The sequence below is a fragment of the Strix uralensis genome, chromosome 14 (assembly GCF_047716275.1).
Source record: "Strix uralensis isolate ZFMK-TIS-50842 chromosome 14, bStrUra1, whole genome shotgun sequence".
Lineage (NCBI taxonomy): Eukaryota > Metazoa > Chordata > Aves > Strigiformes > Strigidae > Strix > Strix uralensis.
In genome coordinates this window covers 2,102,076-2,123,603 of record NC_133985.1, presented here as the reverse complement: position 1 = coordinate 2,123,603, position 21,528 = coordinate 2,102,076, and the positions used below count along the sequence as shown (strand labels likewise).

Genomic DNA, 21,528 nt, shown 5'->3' with positions numbered 1-21,528 from the left:
TTTTGGAAGGAATAACCTCTAGAAATCCAGTTAGTACCTTGCACTTCAGTGCATTGAGCAAGAAAACAATTGTATTGCATTAATTAATGCTCATCTGGTGCTGTAAGTAATCGATAGTAAGCAGATGAAGTATGGGAGCTTTTATATTTGAAATTTTTAATACAAACCTGATTTGCTCTTGACTTCTCCTTCATGTTACAACATTCAACTCTGAATGCAGATACCAGACTTTGTTGCTTAAATGTGGTAGCCAAATGTTAATGCTGGGTTTTGCCCGTGCACCAAGGAGAATGCTTTACTCGAAAAATAAAATTGAAAACTGTCACTTCCTAAAATTTCAGTGGCAAACCTCCCCCATGTTTCCAGAACCCAACTGAAGTGACCCATCTAAATCTGCTCTACTCTGTGTTTCCTGTGTCGTGCATATACAGTCCTGTAGACTAAATTAGTGATGTTAATGGTCCTGTTGAGGATTTTTCTAAGACTTTTCTGTCTGCACCATTTTCCTGTGAGTAATTGCTGGTGTGTAATTTGTCAATGGAATCAGGAAGGTTGAGCTGGGAAATGTTTGCAGAAATTTCTCTTTAAGTCATACACAGGTTTGAGTTCATCCTTCACCTTCCCTCATTGCTTGAACCACCTGGACAAAAGCAAAATGCTGCTGCTTATTTCTTATCTGCAGTTGCTAGTGTTTTCCATCAGTTGCTTGTTCCAGGAATACTACAAAATACTGTGTGTTTTGGAATAATTAAAGCTAAGCAGATATTCCATCTAATGAGGCTGCACAGTATAGAAATTTGGCAATCCAGCAGTGACAATACTTGTCAAATCCAGCTGCAATGTTGGCATGGTTTACGACAGTCAAAGTGCACTGTAGCTAGTGCATAGGCAGGTTAGACCTTCCTGCCAAGTAATCCACATGTGGGCTCCCCTCAGACTCTCATTTGATTACAAAGACAGGCAGAGAGCTTGGCCACGTGGTATATATGTGCAGGGGTATTTCTCTGCTTGTTCTGGTAAAGCTTCATTTAAACTAGTTGAATAAAATCTGATTCTCCATTATCATTTCTCTAAAAAAGCGTGCTTTTTTTTTTTATAAAAAGAAGATAAAGTTGCATTCCTTATGCCCCTGAGCTGTGCTAGATTTTCAGGATGGAATTTTTACAGGCTGTGGATCAATCAGAATAAATTTTAGGAAGCACAAATGGTTTTCAGCTCTCTTATTTTTGTTCACTGCCCCCTCCTGTCTGCTTCTCTTCCACCCTTCCTGGGTTGTTTTAACTGAGACATGATCAGTGGTGTAAGTTGCTGTCAGTCATTTTGCTTCGAAACCCTTCTCTGGAGCCTAGGTGTGCACTAACCTTTACACGAGAAACTTTTGAATTCTAGGATGAGACTGTATTTCTGAACATTAGGTTTGTGTTTCAGTGATGAATCATTTAATTGCCTGCTTAGACTGAGCATATGATGGAACTCTAACAGCGAAGGTTACGATTTGAAAAGGATAACTAATAATCTTCATGATTCGTACTCCTAATGTATACAGACTAATTCATAAAATTATTTTCTAACTTAACACAATTTGGAGATGGTGCTTACACTGTTTAACTGCTGGAAAGCTTCTTTGCGCAAGACACCAACTTGTTTGTTCTTAGGAACACTTAATTTGTTTCCCCTCACTGTTTTGATATTAGACCATTGCAGTTTTAAGGAACTAAATATTTTTCATATAAAATGTGGCATTCCTACGAGTGGATTAATAACACGGTATTACTTTTCAGCTGTGAATAGCAGAGTGCCCAGTGGCTCCACCAGCTCCTCGCACACTACCGAGTCCCCTACGCCTGAGCCTTGTTCACAGGCACCAAGCAATGTCCCCTCGCAGTCGGTGCTCCCTATGTATCCTTCGGTTGACATTGATGCACATGTGAGTAATTGCAATTGGTTTTGAGTGGATTTGCTTTCTGATAAATTCTGAAAGGAAAAGATTTAATCTAGTAGTGTCTGTAAAATGTTACCATTCTCTTAATGTATTTTTAATTTCTGAATATCTGCTTCTTTTTATTCCCAACCATGAAGACTGAAAGTAATCATGACACTGCTCTGACCCTTGCATGTGCGGGAGGTCATGAAGAACTTGTATCTGTACTGATAGCACGCGGTGCCAATATTGAACACCGAGACAAGAAGGGTAAGCTAAAACAGTAAAACAGTTTGACCATGAACTACAACTTGAAACAGAGAATTTCAAACTGAGATTTGGGATTCTTTGCTTCAGAAAATTACCAAAGCTTGTAAAAATGTAGAATCTTATTCTTGCACTTCATGTAAAAATATCAGCCGTATAAAGCCAGGACACTGCATGCCTTTTATCTGTATTTTTGAAAGGAAGTGCATATGAGCACTATCTTAAGTAGATTTGAAATGCGAAGCACTTTTCTCCTTATAATTCACCCTCTAAAAAAGACCTTAGCGTGCTAGATAGAGCAGTTAATGGGGGTAAATATCAAATCTGGGCTGACAAAGCTAGTGGTGAGTAGTTGCCAGATTGTTTATTGTATTTCCAATAGTGGAGTTCAGCAAAATCTCAAATCTTTAGAGCTGAGAGGAAAAAAAACCACCATGCCACTCTCCTTGGAACTTACATTGACCACTGGAAATAAGCAACATGCACAGCACAGACGTGTTCACTTGTTGGAGCTTTATTAAATAGGAATTAAGTGGAAGACTGTGACTTCTCTGAAGAGATGAGTTGGTCAGAACTTAATACAAGCTGATCAGTCCAAGTACTATTTAGATTTCTTTTGAAGAGCTTTTAATTATATTTGACTAGAATCAGATCAAGGTCAGAAGAGAGCTAGGAAAGTGTCTGAGATTGTGGCTTTATACCGGGATACCCCCAGTCTGAGGAAGACATGTCTGATCAGTAGAAGTCATTGTGAATTAAACCTTTTGTGCATTGAGATTCTCAAGGTTGCTTTTAACATGATCTCTTGTTACTAGGTTTCACACCTTTGATTCTGGCTGCAACTGCTGGACATGTTGGTGTAGTGGAAATTCTTCTAGACAAAGGTGGGGATATAGAAGCACAGTCTGAGCGCACAAAGGATACTCCGCTCTCATTGGCATGCTCTGGTGGACGCCAAGAGGTACAGACATATTTGTCCTCAATGGGTTTAAATTGTTTTTTGTAGGTAGTTTTTAGTACAGTGGATGTTTTTGTTGATGATGTAATAAATCATCCTTTTTTTGGAAGGTTTTACCCTGTATAACTGCAGCTAATTTAAGGCCTTTTCTTCTTCCAAGAGGAAGGGGAATTTATTCTTCTCTCCCTTGGCTCTTTCAGTTTTATTAGCTAATAGTTGTTATAACTTGTGGTCATTTTTCAGTATCCTTGCAAGATAAGTACTTTTGTGAGGGAGGTAGAGATGTTCAGTGAATAACTTCATTCATGGAATACTTCCCTAATGCATCCTCAAAACTCAAACAGCCGGTGCAGGCACACAAGGACAGAAACTGGAATTTTGCATTGGCAGTACACGGTTTAGTGGCAATGTGCAGGGCTGATAAGGCAGGTGCGGTGCAGGGCACGTTATACTAGTCTTCCAAAGATGTTTTGGTTTTCTCTCAGCTTTTTTTTTTTTTTTTGTTCCGAATAAGATTTGTTAAACCCTTCCTACTTTAGTCATGGGCATACTAGCTTAGAAGATGGCATGGAAATGGCAAAGGACTCTGTGCCAGATATGGGAGTGGTAAATTTTGGAAGGATTAAATAAGGATTAAAACTGTTGGCCAAAATTGGAAAGTTTCCACTTTGACTTTTGAATTGCAGATCTTTAACAGTAGAAGTGCTGCTCACAAATAAAAGTAGAGATCAGTGTGGCCTGTGATAGTGTTACTCACTGAACTACTCAAGTATTTGTTCTTCCTCTTTATTTTTTTTCCCTTATGCCAGAATCTATCTCTTATGTTTCTGGTTTAGTAACTTGTGAGACAGCCTTTTTCTGGCTTATTTGAAAATCACCTAGCCTATGTTGGTAGTAAAATGAGGCCCTGTCCTGGTTTGAGCCCAGAGGGCAACTGAGCACCACACAGCCCTTCACTCACCCCTTCCCCCTCTGCACTGGGAAGGAGAAAATTAATCAAAAGGCTCAGGAATGGAGATAAGGACAGAGAGATGTAGTTCTGCTGTTATGGTCACAGGCAAAAGACAGGCTCGTTAGGGGAAGAAGAAAGACATCACTTGAATTCAAAACACTAACAACAGTGACACTTAACAGACAGAATGGGACAGTGAGAAAGCATCATCATATCTTTAAAAAACCACCTCCCCCCACCCCTCCCTTCTTCCCAGGCTCAGTTTTGTTCTCAATATTCCTACCTCCTCCCGCAGCAGCACAGGGGCAGGGGATGGGGGGTGCAGTCAGTCTGGTGCTCCTTCCTGAAAAGGGGGGGGGGAGGGGGGCGGGCAGGCACTCTCCCCCTCCCCAGCTCCAGTGTGGTCACCTTTCATGGGAGACAGCCCTCCACAAACTTTCTCCGTCATGAGTCCTCCTTACAAGATGCATTCTTCTCGAGATGTTCTGGTGTGGGTCACCTCCATGTGTTGCAATCCTCCCAGCGCCAAATTACAGCAGCGGGGGCTTCTTTTCCCCACATAGTCCTGGGGGGTCCTTCACAGGCTGGTGATCTCCACGGGTGTCAGGGTGGCGGCCCTGCTGTCCCACCATGGGATACAGGAGGGGTCTCTGCTCCAGCACACCTCCCCTCCTTCCTCCTCCTTCCTTCTACTGACCTCGGTGTTCACAGAGGTGTCCTTCTCATGACTCATCCTCAAAGTCTCCAACCCCCTCTCCTGTTCCCCTTCTTAAATATGTTATCGCAGAGGCGCAGCCACCGTTGCTTGACCTTAGCCAGAGGCAGGTCTGACTGGGACCAGGGAAACTTTAGAGAAGATTCTCACAGGGGGCCACTGCTGTAGCCCTCTCCCCCACTATCAAAAACCCTGCCACTCAAACACAGCACAGGCCCACTGAAGTGCAGTACATCAATAGAAATGTTTTAGTTTTTCCCCCTTTTATGTCTCTTCAGCAGCTTCTGATAGAGGAGAGAAGTCCTTCCTCATGCTTGTTCCATTAACATCAGTCGGTCTGATTTTTACCATGTGTTTTGTTGGAAAGACCATATAATACAGATGGTCAAACTTGGCTCAAGTGTCATTTGAATTTAAGTTGTGGGAGTTTCTGAAAGAGACGCTCAAACAGTGTGAGACATTATGGGAGTGGGATAAATCACTTGTTTGCAAACTTAAGATTCACAGGAAGAGCTTCGCTTTAGAGCTTTGCATTTTTTATTAGGTAAAATAATTCTTCTGGAAGACAAGTGCTGCACTGCTACAACCCACGCAGATTAGCTGATGTATTCATCAGTTGTTAAGTCTGTACAACGCATATGTAAAAGTAAAGCAAAAGAGGATAGAGGTTTTCCTGCAGAAACTTACCTATTGACAGTGGAAACTGGTAGCATACTGGAAGGTTTGATTCACTTTCTGAATAATAGCAAAGGCCACAACATGTCTTGTAATACACATGCTGTCTTTCCAGGTTGTTGATTTGCTGTTGGCCCGGGGAGCAAATAAAGAACATAGGAATGTGTCTGATTATACGCCATTAAGCCTTGCTGCATCTGGTGGCTATGTTAATATCATCAAGATTCTTCTCAATGCTGGGGCAGAAATTAATTCAAGGTAATATACTACGTACACCAGATGAAGTGCAGCACAGCACAGACACTCCGTTGCTGGCTGTGTACTGAGGCATAGGTTGGAATCTCTAGTACTTTCAGACCGCCTTGCAGCCTTTCTGCATTGATGTTATCCTTTATGTTCATGTTATCTTAGTGCTTTTAAATTGCCTTTAACTACCACAAACTTCATCTCCTTTATACCCAAATTTTAAGGGATTACTGTAGTTTGCAGACCTATTCCTTCCCTTTCCCTTTCCCACCATTCTGGGATCTAGAAGTCAAACTATTTCCAATAGAACCAGGTAAAGGAACCAGCCAACACAATCAAGGCAGCTCTATGTGTTTGTTTGCAGATGTCTTTTTCAGAAAGAGCAACAAATTTAGAGAGCTGTGTCTCTTAAGCCTCCTCTTTTTTCCTCTTAAGAAAACTTACCTATATTCTGTCACTAGAGAAAGCTCAAACTGCAGCTGTACTAGAAGCTTTTTTTTTCTGAATGAATCTGATGCAGCCTTGATTTTAGTATATGTAGTTTAAGGCTTATGTGTGCTTCAGCCATCTGCATGTCTAAAAGCTGAAATGTATTTTTCTTGTTTATAAATTGCAATTGTCTATTGCATGTAGCTACTCTGGTTTCTCCTAATCAATTAAAAATGCTAGTATTTTAGGTCAGTGTCTATATTTGTATATGTTACATGTTCCTTTCTGGCTTACAACAAAATGTTTTGTTCCTCTTAGATACATTTCCCAGAGCATTCCTTTGGTTCTGGGAACTGCAGTTTTGTTTCTTTCCCTTTAGGACCGGGAGTAAGCTAGGTATTTCTCCTCTGATGCTGGCTGCTATGAATGGCCATGTACCTGCCGTGAAGCTGTTGCTCGATATGGGTTCTGACATTAACGCCCAAATTGAGACCAACCGGAATACAGCCCTCACCCTGGCCTGTTTCCAGGGCCGAGCAGAGGTGGTCAGTCTGCTTTTGGACAGGAAGGCCAATGTCGAGCACAGGGCAAAGGTAAGTGTGTGAATCGCCTTTCCTTATGGCTTATTTCTAACAGGTGATTTCTCTGAGTCATCAGGTTTCTTCAGATTTTCCTGAGCCTCTCTGGGCTCAGAGGATTTTTTAAATGATCTGAAATAAGTTTGGCTTTAAAAAAAAAAAAATAAAAGCAGAATGATGATGAATTTTTTGCGTTAGGGAAAAGCTGACTGGTTGTTCTGAGATCATAGTGAAGCTTAGATTGACTCTTGTTCTGTAGTAGAGATACTTCTCAGGTTTAAGCTTGACATGATGCTCATTAACAGAACAGATAGATATACATATTTTTACATATGAGTGAAGTCCGGGCAGGAAGAGAATAGTGTTGCTTATAGTGATTCTCATATAGAACAGATTTCTTGTCTACAACCAAAGTAGTGCAATCAAACTTTGTAAAGCTTTTACGTTGCTGTAGAACCCGTGGCTTCAGTACTGTGACTTTCTGTGCCTCTGAAATGCTCCACAGGTCCCATCCTTTGGTACTCTGGGACAGCTTTGTGTCTCCTGCCATAAAGCAAGCTTAAAGCTTGTGTAGACAGCCAGACTGATTTCCCCAGCACAAAGGAATTTTTGGTAACTCCTAAGGCTGCTGAAATAATTGCTGTGTCTGTCTACCCCGCCTGCTTCTGGAATGACTGTGGCTGGAGAAAAGGGGATATGGATAAAAGCCAGCTCTCAAATGGTCAGTTGGGCATGTTAGCAGCTAGTATAAGTTTATTTAACAGTCTAGCCTGGCAACTAAGCTGGACCCAGATCAGTCTCGGTGCTAAGGGAGGCTAGAGAAAAGCTATAAAGCCAGTTTCTGAGCATTTTCATAGAAACACTTGAGTCTTCATTTGGATCTGTTCTAACCTCTGTTTTAGAGATTCTGTTGTAAACTTTGTTTTTGCTGTTGAGACAGGTATCTGGTGGTACTTAGTCAGGAGTTTGCTTGAGTTTGTATAAATCAAAGCCCAAGAGTATTTGGGTTTTGGGGTGTTTTTTGTTTTGTTTGGGGTTTTGGTTGGGTTTTTTTGAGAAAGAGACTGTTTGAAGTTAGGCTCCTACGCTAAATATAAGCAGCTAAATAAAAAAAATCTGATTTCCCTGCGTAGAAATCATTGTATCTTATCTGAAGTATATTGTTCACATTTCACACTGTGTAACTTACTCTCTTGGCACAGACTGGTCTCACACCTCTGATGGAAGCGGCTTCAGGAGGATATGCAGAGGTTGGAAGGGTTCTCCTTGATAAAGGAGCAGATGTTAATGCTCCACCTGTGCCTTCCTCAAGAGATACAGCTTTAACAATTGCAGCAGACAAGGGTCACTACAAGTTCTGTGAGCTCCTGATTAATCGGTAAATTATTTCTTCTCATTAGTGGCACATTTGTTCTGTAGCTGTATTCCTCTGTCACAAGGGTGCCCTTGTTTACATTGCCTTGTGCATCTGAGAGCAAAGGGAATTGGAAGCTTTGGAAGCAGGACGTTGTATCTGTTCCCTACTCTCCAGTGTTATCCTGGAATGTCCTGCTACTCCAGCGTTAAGATAAGCAGGTAGCTGGGCCCAGAGGTAAGCAAACAGCATCTGGCTTGGCAGCTCTGTTGGCTTGTGTCTTAATTCAGCAATTCCCACGTGAGTGTTTCCCCACTGTCGCTTGAGGGGCAAAGACAGGAAGTAGCTCTTGATCTCTTCAAGCATAACCCTGTGTGCTGCTAAAATCTCAAGGGGCTGCCTTCATCCTGTGGGTAGTCACCGCATTAATGATTATTCAAAGCACTCATGGTCAGTAGTTGCATAGCTGTGGTGCAGTAGGCTGCATTAGGTGAGGGTTTGTTTCTGTAAGGGAGGTTGAAATAATCCCTGTATCACTACATTGCAACTTAAACGACAGATTTCAGGGACAGAATTTCCCTAGCTACCAGATTTCAGTAATTCTATATCCAATTGTTCTCTGATCTTTTGTGATCTTACTTCCTGACTTCCACCTTTACTCATACTCAATTACACTTGTACTTTTTTAGAGGAGCACATATTGATGTTCGTAACAAGAAAGGAAACACGCCTCTGTGGTTGGCAGCTAATGGTGGTCACTATGATGTGGTTCAGTTGCTTGTGCAAGCAGGAGCAGATGTGGATGCTGCAGATAATCGGAAAATTACACCTCTTATGTCAGCATTTCGCAAGGTAGGAGACCAACTTAATTTTATGTTTCAATGCTAAATGTTTTTAAAACAGAATTTCTCATTTGGCCTTAAATCTGAATGCTTGGTTTTGGAAGAATCAAACATTACACATCAAAATTACTATTTTGATGAAATGCCTGCTTCAAACTAATCATAATCTGTGTAACTCACACAGATTTAAGTTTTGAGAGGTGAAAAACTTTTTTCCATAAACCATTTTAACTTTATTATTTCCAATTATACACTGTCCAAAAACTTCTATGTTTGAGATTTCACTGTTTTGAGATTACCATAGTCCCCTTTCAATTTCTGCAGATTATACTGCTTGTTTCAGTCCTGCTTTTGAGATTAACAAGATACCAGTCTGTAATAAATTGTCCTGATTCCTTTGTACTTCTCCTGTTCTGTTCCTAGTTTGTTGCTGAGTTGGACACTTTGTGTAGTCAGCTCTTTTGTCACCACCTTTTTTTCTTGGCAGGAAGAACATTGCTTTGTGATGGTTTCATCAGTTATGTTGTTGAATGCAAGGGCCACAGCTATAGCAGAGGAATTTATTAACTGTAGCTGCTTTGCCTTTGACAAAATATCAAATAAGTGTACAGCTTTTTTGACAAACAGCAATACTGAGCATGCCACTGCTTTCAAATAACTTCAGAGGCAGCAGCTGGATACCTTCTGTGTGGTTGCACAGTGTACCCCATCAATGAATGGATCCAGCAGCAGAGGAATGTATTTGCCAGGATAATACTCAGGAGACTTAGTACCCTGATCCAGACATACCTTGTAACTGAACCAATAAAACAAGTTAGCTCCATAGTGTGAGTGCCAAGAGAGTGGGTTGGGGTGACGTGTGGGGTCTAAAGAGGGGTCTTCTTGGCTGTCAATAAAAACATGAACAGCTGACTCTGCCCTTGGGCCTCGTTTGGTCCTTGTATTTTAAAATAAAAATTACTTGTGGGAGAGCTTGTCTTTGCCACCATGATGTAGAACAGCAGACATGCTGTCAACACTGAGCAAACTAACTACCTTTCTTCCTAAACAGCAGCTTACCAGAAATGTTCTTGCTTATTTTTAGTCTTTTGCATTGGACTAAGAGGTATCAAACTTACGATGAACGTTGACAATTGTATACAAGAGATCAGAATTTTCTTTGCTATTTTAGGGGCATGTGAAAGTAGTTCAGTTCCTGGTGAAAGAAGTTAACCAGTTCCCTTCGGATATTGAATGCATGCGATACATAGCGACGATAACTGACAAGGTGAGTGTAACTTCAGGAGATGACCCTGTCCCTTATTTTCAGTGAAAATATACATGAGAAATCCTTAAGTATTCAAAAACCGAATGTGTATGTTTGCTCATGTACATTTTATTTGGAGGTTTGTGCATGTCTCCTTTTTAACACAGATTTTTAAATGCTGATTATTTTTTTTAGTCCTGTTGAAATAGTTAGTATGTTTATGAATACAGGGAAGCTAATATCAAGTTTGTAGAGCAAGCCTCAGTCCTCAATTTTAATTTATTATGGAAGTAGTAAGACAAGTTTGCATTCCAGGACCTGTTGAAAAAGTGTCACCAGTGTGTGGAGACAATTGTGAAAGCTAAAGACCAGCAGGCTGCAGAAGCAAATAAGAATGCAACTATATTGCTGAAGGAGCTAGACCTGGAAAAAGTGAGTAGAGAATTACTGTCATGTAGCATAACAGTTTGAACTATGTATTCATCTATAGGCTGTATTTCCTCTTGGTGCCTCCTGGGGCAGTAGTTCATGCTGTGACTCTATGTGCTTTCCTTCATCTGATATACAAAAAGTGAAGCGTATACTGAGGGTGGCAAATTAGAACTGGCTTCTGCTTCAGCTGCTCCGTTGTCCTTTTTAGGAAAGCTTGGACTTGGGAATAGTTACCTTAGGTAGTGCTGATGACGTGTGAATAAGGGAGGTCTTCCGTCTCGGTGGTGTGATACATGGTACGTTATGTATTGGGCAAGGCGCAGTCCGTAAGCGTTTTACAGACGTCTGCTCAGTGTTACAAAGGAGAGCCTGCCTGCAAGCTGCCCGGTGAGCTTATGGAGTTGAGTGGGGAAAATCGACTTCTCCCTCGCTGAGAATACTGTGAAGTGTCCCAGAGTAATGCAGATGTTTCATAAGCACTCGTTAGCTCTCTTAATGGAGGCTCTTAGAATTTTTGGCAAACAAGTTCCATATTGGTTTATTAAATTTTTCGTGTTGCTGACTTGTTAAACACCTATCAGTTGCTGCACAAAGCTACACTATAACATAGTTGACTGAGTCCATACATTAAAAAAAAGTGGTTAAAATGATAGCAGTTTTATCTGTAAAATATTCTGGGAGATCTTTTTGAGTCAAAGGTTGCTGCAAAAATTTTGATGAGGTTACTAAATGTTTTTTGAGAAAGGACTGAGGTGATGAGAGATTTTGCTGGTTTTCTGGTAAAATTATTTTTTTGTAATACCTCTGTTTTGGTTGTTACTTTGTTGTCTCAGAAGTTTTGGGACCAACTAGTCCTGTTGTGCCATAAGGTCTGCCCAGTTTCTGCATAATGATTCATTATATGATAGTCATTCTAGTTCATCGTGCTCTCTCCTTTCTCCCTCCCCCCAGATTTCTAGGGAAAATCTGAATTATAAGTATAATTTAGTCTGTGTGAAACTGTTTAAATCTGAATCCTTTTCTCCTATATAGTCAAGAGAGGAGAGCCGAAAACAGGCTCTTGCAGCTAAAAGGGAGAAAAGAAAGGAAAAGAGAAAGAAGAAGAAAGAGGAACAAAAAAGAAAACAAGAAGAAGATGAAGAAAACAAGCCTAAAGAAACTCTTGAACTGCAAGAAGATGATGATGAAGAAGAAAATGATGATGAAGGTAAAGTACAAGTATTTCTATGAACAGTGTAGTTGTGGGGGGGTGCCTTTTTTTAAGCATCTAGGTAAGGGAATCTTTCTGAAGGCTGGTACTGGGAAGTTGTTGTATAGCTTCTGCCCTGGTTCTTCCCCCTGCAGTCAGAGTTCCTGGCAAAACTCCTTTGTTCACTTCCCTCCCCCCACCTTTGTTCACTTCTCACCCCCCTTTGTTCCCACTCTTGGAGGATTTAGGGCTGAATGAGGTGCAAATAGTCTGACAGCTCAGCGAGGAGCATAACTTCAGCTGTGGTGTCTTCAGTCAGGGAACTGATTTCTGTGTGTTGTGGGTTTTGATCGTATATCAACTCTCTTTCTTTCAGTGGAGCAAGAAGTTCCTATAGAGCCCCCTAGTGCAACTACAACAACTACAATTGGAATTTCTGCGACTTCAACTACTTTCACAAATGCCTTTGGGAAGAAGAGAGCTAATGTGGTGACTACCCCCAGCACAAATAGAAAAAATAAGAAAAATAAAACAAAAGAGACTCCTCAGAATATGCAGATAATTTTGCCAGATCAGCATATATCTCTAGCACAGCAAAAAGCAGATAAAAATAAAATAAACGGAGAGCCAAGAGGTGGTGGTGCAAGTGGGAATAGTGATTCGGATAACTTGGATAGCACAGATTGCAATAGCGAAAGTAGCAGTGGAGGTAAAAGCCAAGAGTTGAACTTCACAATGGATACAAATTCCTCTGAGCGGCGCTATGCCTCACTGCTGATCCCCTCTCAGGAAGAGAAAACGAGCACCTCGGCTTCAAAAACACCAACGAGGTGAGGCTGCCTTATTGCTTCCCTATTGTTTCACAATAACCTATGCCTATGCCAATGTAAATTTTCTGTAGCTTAAGCTTTACACCAGCTGGTACATTCCCAAAGTTTATTGAACGTAGTCTCTTTAAAGATAAGATTTTTTCGGCATTGCTAGCTAGTTTTTAATACTACTTTAGCAAAACAGCCAGTTTTCTCTCTGCATTGTTTAAGCATCCGTGTTGCATTGTCAGCTTTATTAGAATAGATTTTAATGTGAATATGCTGGGAATTTAAAAAGGAAGTGCTAGCTTTGCTTGTAATCTAAACCACAGAAGTGGTTTCATTACCTCAGTTGTTTTATGGTTTCATCTTTAACTCATTTGAACTGCAATTTCTGTTTTAAGGAGGGAAGAAGTTGATGACTCTGAGCACTTCACCTGCCAGGTTGATGGCCAGTTTGATTTAACCTTGTCGAGCCAGAGGTGAGAGTCACTGAGTTCTTCTGAATGTACAGGAGCCTTATGAACGGTTTGGAAGATGATTCAGTTGTCAGGGAATGAGCTAATAACTTCTGTAACATCAGTTTCTGGATAGGTCATTGGTCTGAATCAAAAAGCTTAGATCCCATCTGAATCTGTAGTCTTTGCTTATTTTTACATAGAAGTAGTATGAGTCTGACCCTCCATAGGTTTCTTTTTTTCTATTCTTTTCCTGCATTAAGGGAGGGGAGAGGATATGGGGGTTGGTCCACAGGACATCTGGCTGACTGAGAACCCAGGTTCAATAAGAACACAAACATCATGGGATCAAAAAGGGCAGCAAGTGGCTGTTGCCAGACTGATTGAGGCACTTGTCTGGGAGTGGGAGGAGAGTTGGGATTTTCTTTCTTCTTTTCCTTTTTTCCCCAGATTAAAGTCAGGTGCAGAATGAGTGGATTTGTCAGCTCTTGTGGTTGGGGGGTGTCTGTTTTGGATTACCATTAGGAATGTTAGAAATGGGGTTTTGTTTATGTTCTGTTTTATGAATGTAAGTTGTTTCTGCCTTGGACCTTTTGCCTAAGATCTCCTACAAAAGCCTTGGAATCCTGTGCAGTTCACTACAGCAGGACTAACTAAATGCATACTTCTAAATCCTTGTTAGAAATGCTGCTCCTGTTAGATAAAGTACACCTGAGAAACAAGACAATATATAAAAATCAAAACAAGGCTAGCGTATTTTATTAATTTCTGCAGGTGCTCTTTGGCTCTTGCATTAGGCAGACATTGTCTGAAAATCATTTCTAAATTTGCTCTTCCTGAATTCCTCTTTCTTTAGTCAGAGACATGCTGATGACAAGGCTACCGTAATTGAAACTTAAACTCAGACTTCATAATGATGCTTTTCTGAAAACATGCCTAGGCATTTTCTGACAAAGAAGAAAAAAGCTTTTAAAGTCTACTCTGGAATCAATATTCCACAATGGACTTTGTTCTTTTCTTTCATACACATTTTCTCTTTGCCTCAATCTTACAGTTATCTGAGGACAAGTAAAGTTCTCCGTAGAACTTTCAAAATGCCTTGGGCAGGTATATTATCAGAGAGCCAGAACTTACCAAGATAAAGAGAGAAAATGCTGCCATTTAAAAAGGCATATTGTCTAAGCGTTGCTTTTCATATAATCAGTACACTTGGGTTATTTAAATGTGAATACATCTCTGAAGTTTGTATTAAAGTGTACTATAAACAAGCAGTTTGCCTGCAGGGAGACACAATGAACATAAAATGCTGTAAAGAATTGGGAATAAAAGCTTGCATATAGTAAAGAGGAGGAATGATGCTTAGCAGGATAGCTGCAGCATGAGGTCCTCTGTAAATTTTCCAGCTAGGTCAAATCACATAAGGCTAGTTTTTCAGTGACTGCTGCCTGTGTTTCAGTGCTGCAGGTGAACTTGTGAGCTCCCAGTGCTGGTTTTTTTCACCTCCACATAGGTCAGTTGGCGATTGCCTGTTCTCTCTCTCTCACCCAGACTTTGCCTTGTTTGTATCACTAGGCTATTGCTACAGGTACATTAGTACAGGTAATGATATTAGGGCACCTGCTTCCAAACTGATGTCTCTGGCACTTAAATACATATAAGTGCTCAAATATCTGTGCATCAGTTACCCATTCATAAAATTCGGGGTGAGAGGTAGAAGCACTTTCCAGGGAGTCTGTGACAATAAGAGCTGAAAAACTGACATTTTCAAGTATTTTGTAAGAAAGAGTCGTTATTACCAAAGTACCTTTTCTTAAAAAGCTGTTCAAAAAGGAGAACACAATATAGACAGGATCAGGAAGTGCGTAAGTACCACCTATTATCAACTATTTTAATCTGATGTCCTTAGTGTTTCTGGTATTACTTCATTCAGTTTAGCACTCCACTTTTTGGAGGAGGGGAATAGGCTGTGGACTAACTAACTATGAAGTCACCCAACAGTTGTTTCAGGTAGAAAATAAGACTGAAAACAGTTCATGCTAGTAGTTTTAAGCTGCAGAAATGTCTACTGTAATGCTGTCATTTTATTCTGTAAGTTGTAATCAGTACATTTGTGTTCCCAGACTCGATGGTGAAGGTCATTCAAATTCTTTGTCAACTACTTATAAGCCTGTTTCCCTGCCTCTGACCTCTCCAAATGTAAAGCTGAATCTGACTAGCCCAAAAAGAGGCCAGAAAAGAGAAGAAGGCTGGAAAGAAGTGGTTAGAAGGTAAAGACTTTAATTCTATGTTTAAAAACAGTCTGGGAGCTTTTTAACTTGTAAATTATTCCCAAATATAGAATGTCTAGCAAGCTTATTTAATTGTTTAATTGTATAATTAATTTATAAAAAAATCTACCCATCTTACTCTTGTAGTGCTGTGAAAACAAATTGCAGTCCTAATTTGTAGTAACTCCTCACTAACTTCATTTCAATATGACATGAACATTTTATTTGGCACAAGGGTTTTCTTTACCTGTGACTTCAGTGGAGTAAAGCGTATGGGGACAAGATAAAGGGGGAGGGAGCAGATGGCAGTGAAAAGCCCCTACAGCAGATGATTGCTTGCACATGAACTAAAGGCAGGATGGATGTTAGTAAAGGAAGAGTGGATGATCTCTTCAAGGCTAAAATTCGTTGTGCTTTGGGCAGTGACCTTGATTGCTGATTCCATGGAAAATTTTGTCACCTTAAAGTGAGTGTTAGAGATGCAATTAGATTTAAAGATTTTCTATAAAGCAAACTTTCCCTTTGAAAATGTACTGGTTTTTATTACATGGCCATTAACACCCCAGTATCTTTTATGTAACCTTTATGATGTCTAGTGCTTGTAACTAGAAATGATAATACGGCTTTCTTTCTTTTGTTCCCTTTATCAAAAAGGAATACAGCATGAACAGACAAGTGTCAGATGCTTTGGGTGCACTTATGATGCCCTCCTGCTTTTGTGTTCTGCAATGGTAGTGACCAAACATGCTTATTTTAGAGAATTAGGCTATGTGCAAAGAAATTGTATGGAGGAATTAATGCATTCAGATTAGTGGAAGCCACAGACTCTTCTTAATAAAAGTTAAAAAGTCAGTTTAATCTGAAAATTTAAGCATTTGACCCCTTAGAATTGGTTCGGTCTCTGCCTTTTGTTGCATTTGCAAATGGGGTTCTCTGCTGTGACATGGCCTTGCTAAATGTATGGTTGCAGACTGCCCACCACTGGGTGAGTTGAGCAGGCATGAAACTGTTCAACAGGCAGCTGACTTTTCCAAGGCTGCACACAGACCCTGCCGTTGACTCTGGAGCTGCTCCATCGCTCCTCCTGGGTCTCTTCAGTCTCATAGGCTCAACTCAACTGCTTGGCTGGGTATTGTCTACTCTTCTTTCTGCTGGAGAGGTGGTAGGGTTCTAGAGATGGCATCCAAAACCCAACCTTTCCTCATCCCTGAGGAATCAGGCCTTGTGTCATAAAAAATGTCTCTATAAAGTGTTCTGCAGTGGTGTTTGCTATGCTCTGACTGCTCGAAGCATGTATCCTGCCAAAAAGCTTTTTGGTGACTTTAGATGCATATGCAAAATGCCCGGGAGCCGCGTGCCTGCCTCTCCCTAAGTCTCTCCTGGTCTCAACAAGAATTCTTCTATACCCCCTGGCTAGAAGGGATGTCTATCAAAGAAGTAACCAATGAAAACATCCCTTCTGCCCTTGACAGGCAAGTAGGCAGAGTTTTGAAAGACCCTCCCCCTAGCAACACTCTGCAGCCCACACCAATTGAGCAATTTCAGCTGCAGAGAGGAGGGCGCTGCTGTTCAGGAGCAAAAAGGTACTGTTTTGGGTGCTTCTCAAGGTAAAAACCATCAAGCTTGACGGGTAGGGAGGGAAAAAACAGTGGGTGATGGGTGGGTGGGGACCTGGGCACTAGGGTGAGCTCTTCTGGGGGAGGAGTGTCTCCATGGGTGGTGGTGTGGGGTTCCTAGTGGGCTGAGGTGGAAGCAGACCAAGGTACGGTCAGGAGCCCTGTGAGTAATGTGAACATATCTTGAAAATGAGGTGAGGATGGAAGCTCTGGTTTGGGGAGGACTGGGGTGTCTAGCTTGAGAGAGGAGCTGTGGGGGTGGAGAGGGGAAGAAAGCCCAAAGCATGAAACAGCCTTGGGAGGATAGCTGGGTGTGTGCTCTGAGGACCTGGTTTCTGGGGATGAGGAGGGTTGTAGCATGCTCTCCTGGCAGAAGAGGGAAAGAATAAACACTTTAGCAAGATGAGGTGATGCTTTAGAACATTTCCATGTACTTAGATGTGTTTGAAGTACAATGGGTTTCCTTTAAGTCCTATTAAGTGAGAAACAAATTTCCTGAGGATCAAGTTACTTAAAAGTTTCCAAGACTGGAATAGCTAGATGAAGCTGGCAGCCTCTTCAGGGGGTGGTGGGGATCTGTACAGTGTTCAGAGGCGCCCTGCGCTGTAATCACAGTGGTTTCTGAAACCCCTTTGAATCCCCTCTAATTGTTCAGTGGCGAGTTCGAAAGTGGTGTATGGGCTTGAGAGGCCCAGCCTTTGAAGTCTGGGGACAGTGGTGGTCCAGAGAGACTTTGGCTGGGGTGTGGATGCAAGCGTAGCTCATGTTCAGAGACTCAGCAGTACTGTATGTCCACGCTGACCCCCCAATACCATGTGAATTAGAAAAGTCCTAAATGGACTTATTTTGCTGAACACGTGGGTTACAGTGTTGTGGCCTGACAGTGAGCCTGCTTCTGAAAATCTGTGCTGCCTTCACAGTGGCTTCCAGCAGCTTCTTAAATGACAGAATTGTACTATGATTTAGCCATCTGCTGTCCACCGTGGTGTAGTGTCACCAATAAACTTTCAGATCTCGAGGTCTGAGAGAGGTGGATGCTAAAAGGGTTGTGAATGCAAGTGGTATTGCAGAGCTGATCACTGGGAAGACATTGGAAAACCACCTTCTCCTTGCTGTATACCCTTGCTATAAACGATCAAAGTAGCTAAGCCATGGGCTTTTATATTTGAAGCAGTGCTGTTTATGTAAACTTAGGTTGATAAGCTAAGGATTTGTCTCACTTCGAAGGTACACAAGATAAGATAAAATCCAAAAGTGTTTCTGAAGCAGTGTGAGGCACATACATCTGTGTTACAACAGTGGTGGAATAAATGCTTCTGGAGAATCCTCATCAGGTACTGAGGACGATGAGTAATTTGAGCGGGGGGAGCTTTAGAGAGGCGCCAAAGGGTGGAGAAAATATTAGCAGAAAACCACTTGCTGCCCTGAAACGTAACAATATTGCTTCAGCCACCTGTCAGCAAGGTATTTTTTGTGTGCCTTTCCAGTTTGAATACATTTCACAGATTTGTGGTCTTTGTGATATAGGTCAAAGAAATTATCTGTCCCAGCTTCTGTCGTATCTAGAATAATGGGAAGAGGTGGGTGCAACATCACAGCAATTCAAGATGTGACTGGTGCCCATATTGACGTTGATAAGCAAAAAGATAAGAATGGAGAGAGAATGATCACTATAAGGTACAGTATCTGGAAATGAAAGTCTTGAGTTAGTCCGTAATGTCATTTATCAAGAAGTTTGTTTGCTTTTTAAGACAGGGCATATTTAGCTTCTTGGTACTAGAACAGAACATGTATTACTGCTGCCAAGATATGCTGAACATCTACTTCTTCAAAGATAATCCTTAAGATACGCAAGTCAAGAAGTAACTTACTGGAGTAAACATGCAGTAGACTTGCAGATCAGTATAAAATTGAGGCTACAGAATGTTGCACAAAGTGAGGTTTCCTTTTGCAAAAGATAAACGTGTTTGTATTTAATCTAGGGGTGGTACAGAGTCAACACGATACGCAGTGCAACTCATCAATGCCCTTATTCAAGATCCTGCCAAGGAACTGGAAGACTTGATTCCTAAAACTCATATAAGAACACCTGCTTCGAGTACCAAATCAATCCATGCAAACTTTTCATCTGGAGTCAGCACTGCGACTGCTTCAAACAAGAACTCCTTTCCTCTCGGAGCACCGCCCCTGGTCACATCACAGTCATCAACATTATCTACTTTCCAGCCTACTAACAAATTAAACAAGAATGTTCCAGCAAATGTGCGCTCATCTTTTCCGGTGTCTCTTCCTCTAGCTTATTCTCACCCTCATTTTGCCTTGCTGGCTGCCCAAACTATGCAACAGATCCGGCACCCTCGCTTACCTATGGCCCAATTTGGAGGAACTTTTTCACCCTCACCGAACACTTGGGGACCATTCCCAGTGAGACCAGTTAACCCTGGCAGCACAAACAGCTCTCCAAAGCATAATAGTTCAAGTCGTGTAGGTAGTCAGAATGGAAATATTTTACAGACGGAGTCTCCTGGATTAGCTACTTCTAGTTGTCCCATTACTGTCTCTTCTGTAGCTGCTTCCACCCAACCGCTGTGTGTAACCAGTAATCGGACTCCCTCTTCAGTCAGAAAGCAGTTGTTTGCCTGCGTTCCCAAGACAAGTGCTGCAGCAACAGCAATCTCAACTGTGACAAGCACCTGTAGCACTCTTCCTTCAGCTTCCTCTGCCCCCACAAACAATGGGCAAGTGCCCACAGCATTTCTGCCATCTAATGCTCCACAGACACAGCATTCTGCACTTAAAGCGGACTCTTTCTCGGTTGTCTCGACACCCAAAGAGAAGGTGTCAACACCAGACCAGCCCACTGCAAATGCGTGCGCACCATCTTCAGTTGCAAGTAGTTGCAGTATGTCAGCTAGCAGCAACTCAGGAGTCACCGAAACTCGCCCGTCGAGCAGTCCTGCACCACTAAATAATGTCCAAGATGAAATACTGCCAACCAGCATGTCAGAGATAAATCCTTCCATGTCGATGCCTTTTTCATCCAGCTCAGAAACTGCTCCTTTAAGCTTAGCGTCACCCAGGTCAGTTGTTGCAGATAATCAGGACAACAGTAACTTACCTCAAGTAGCTGTACCAGCACCTCGAGTTGCTCACAGGATGCAGTCCAGAGGTTCTTTCTATTCAGTGGTACCAAATGCAAACCTCCATCAAGATCCTCAGTCTATTTTTGTTACAAACCAAGTTCCTTTAACACCTTCTCAAGGTCCACCTGCTGCAGTGCAGCTTTCGTCAGCCATGAACGTTATGAACGGTTCTCAGATGCACATTAACCCAGCAAACAAATCATTGCCTCCTACCTTTGGGCCAGCAACGCTCTTCAATCACTTTAGTAGTCTTTTTGATAGCAACCAGGTGCCAGCTAACCAAGGATGGGGAGACTGTCCACTCTCTACCCGAGCAGCAGCTGACCCATCTTTCACAGTTCAGTCTACCTTTCTGAATAACTCTGTGCTAGGACACGTGGAAAACGTGCATCCTGACAACTCCAAGGCTCCTGGTTTCAGGCCACCTTCCCAGCGGGTTTCGACTAGTCCTGTAGGTAAGTCATTAAGATCATGCACTGGACAGAATACTTTCTCTAATCATTACACTTCGATCATCTCAAACTGATTGAGAAGTAGTTTACAAATGACAGTTAGAGAATACTGATGTAACAAGGATGGCCTGCTTTTTCCAAGTGCTCTTTAAAATGTTGATGGCGATTATTTTCCTCTTTTCTTCAGCTCTTCTGGAATGTTAGGTGTTGGAAACATTGCAGGTGTTGCATTGCTTGTTCTCTAAGACACAGGAATGCTCCCACCTGTTTGTATAGTTCAGTCTCGCATCGATTTTTAGCTTTTGGGTTGGAATGGAACATAGGGATGGGTGATACCAAACCTGAAACCTGGAACAGGTCCAGGACACTTGACAGGTTTCAGCTGCAGGAGTGACTGTGTGCAGTTGTTCAGTATTTTATCTGAGACTCTAGTGTGACTCAGGGTAAACTCTGTACTTTTTGCCTCTTGATGTGGCTCTGGGATTTTAATAAGATTATGTTGTGCTTTAGGTAGTTGTGCTACGGCGTGGTGTGTTTTATTAGGAAGTTACTGTCCTTCTGCTGTGAAGTACAGCAGTTCAAGCTTATCTGCATTTATTTGAAATGGGCTAGGAACACTCACAGTGAGCTCCCTGCCCTTGCTGTGCTCTGCCTAAAGGATTATTATCATCTTCGTGTTCAAACTACATTGCAGGCAACTGGCTGCACCCATTTGGCTGGAAGGAACCCTCAAGAGATCTAGTTTGTGCCATCCTGTTCTCCCCTTCATTCTTGCCATAACAGCTTTATGGTGCCTAGTAGCTGGGTAGCTAGAGAGCCTTGCTTTGAAGTTGCCTTTACCCCTGCAGTGTACGTTAGGCATTTGGGCTAACACTTTAGGACTTGAATGCTGGATTGGGACAAATCAAGTAGTTTGATTTTCAAACTAAAGGAGAAGGGGGCATTTGGAAGGTGTGGTGGTAAAGAAAGAAGCTTTTCA

The 21,528-nt window shown here is 41.7% G+C and overlaps 1 protein-coding gene across 21 annotated transcripts in view; it reads left to right on the top strand.

The window, feature by feature from the left end:
- The window catches only part of ANKHD1 (ankyrin repeat and KH domain containing 1), a 120,140-nt gene that overhangs the window by 86,292 nt on the left and 12,320 nt on the right, over nucleotides 1–21,528 (top strand). For 12 of the 21 annotated variants that reach the window (XM_074883931.1, XM_074883933.1, XM_074883937.1 and 9 more), the window contains 16 exons: nucleotides 1,782–1,927; nucleotides 2,080–2,191; nucleotides 3,004–3,149; nucleotides 5,604–5,746; nucleotides 6,543–6,756; nucleotides 7,944–8,119; nucleotides 8,785–8,947; nucleotides 10,109–10,204; nucleotides 10,499–10,615; nucleotides 11,648–11,822; nucleotides 12,181–12,634; nucleotides 13,018–13,095; nucleotides 15,192–15,338; nucleotides 16,811–16,921; nucleotides 18,482–18,631; nucleotides 18,937–20,552. In XM_074883931.1, coding sequence (XP_074740032.1) covers nucleotides 1,782–1,927; nucleotides 2,080–2,191; nucleotides 3,004–3,149; nucleotides 5,604–5,746; nucleotides 6,543–6,756; nucleotides 7,944–8,119; nucleotides 8,785–8,947; nucleotides 10,109–10,204; nucleotides 10,499–10,615; nucleotides 11,648–11,822; nucleotides 12,181–12,634; nucleotides 13,018–13,095; nucleotides 15,192–15,338; nucleotides 16,811–16,921; nucleotides 18,482–18,631; nucleotides 18,937–20,552 — 4,044 coding nt within the window. The other 9 variants (XM_074883934.1, XM_074883950.1, XM_074883939.1 and 6 more) reach the window with 4 other exon arrangements.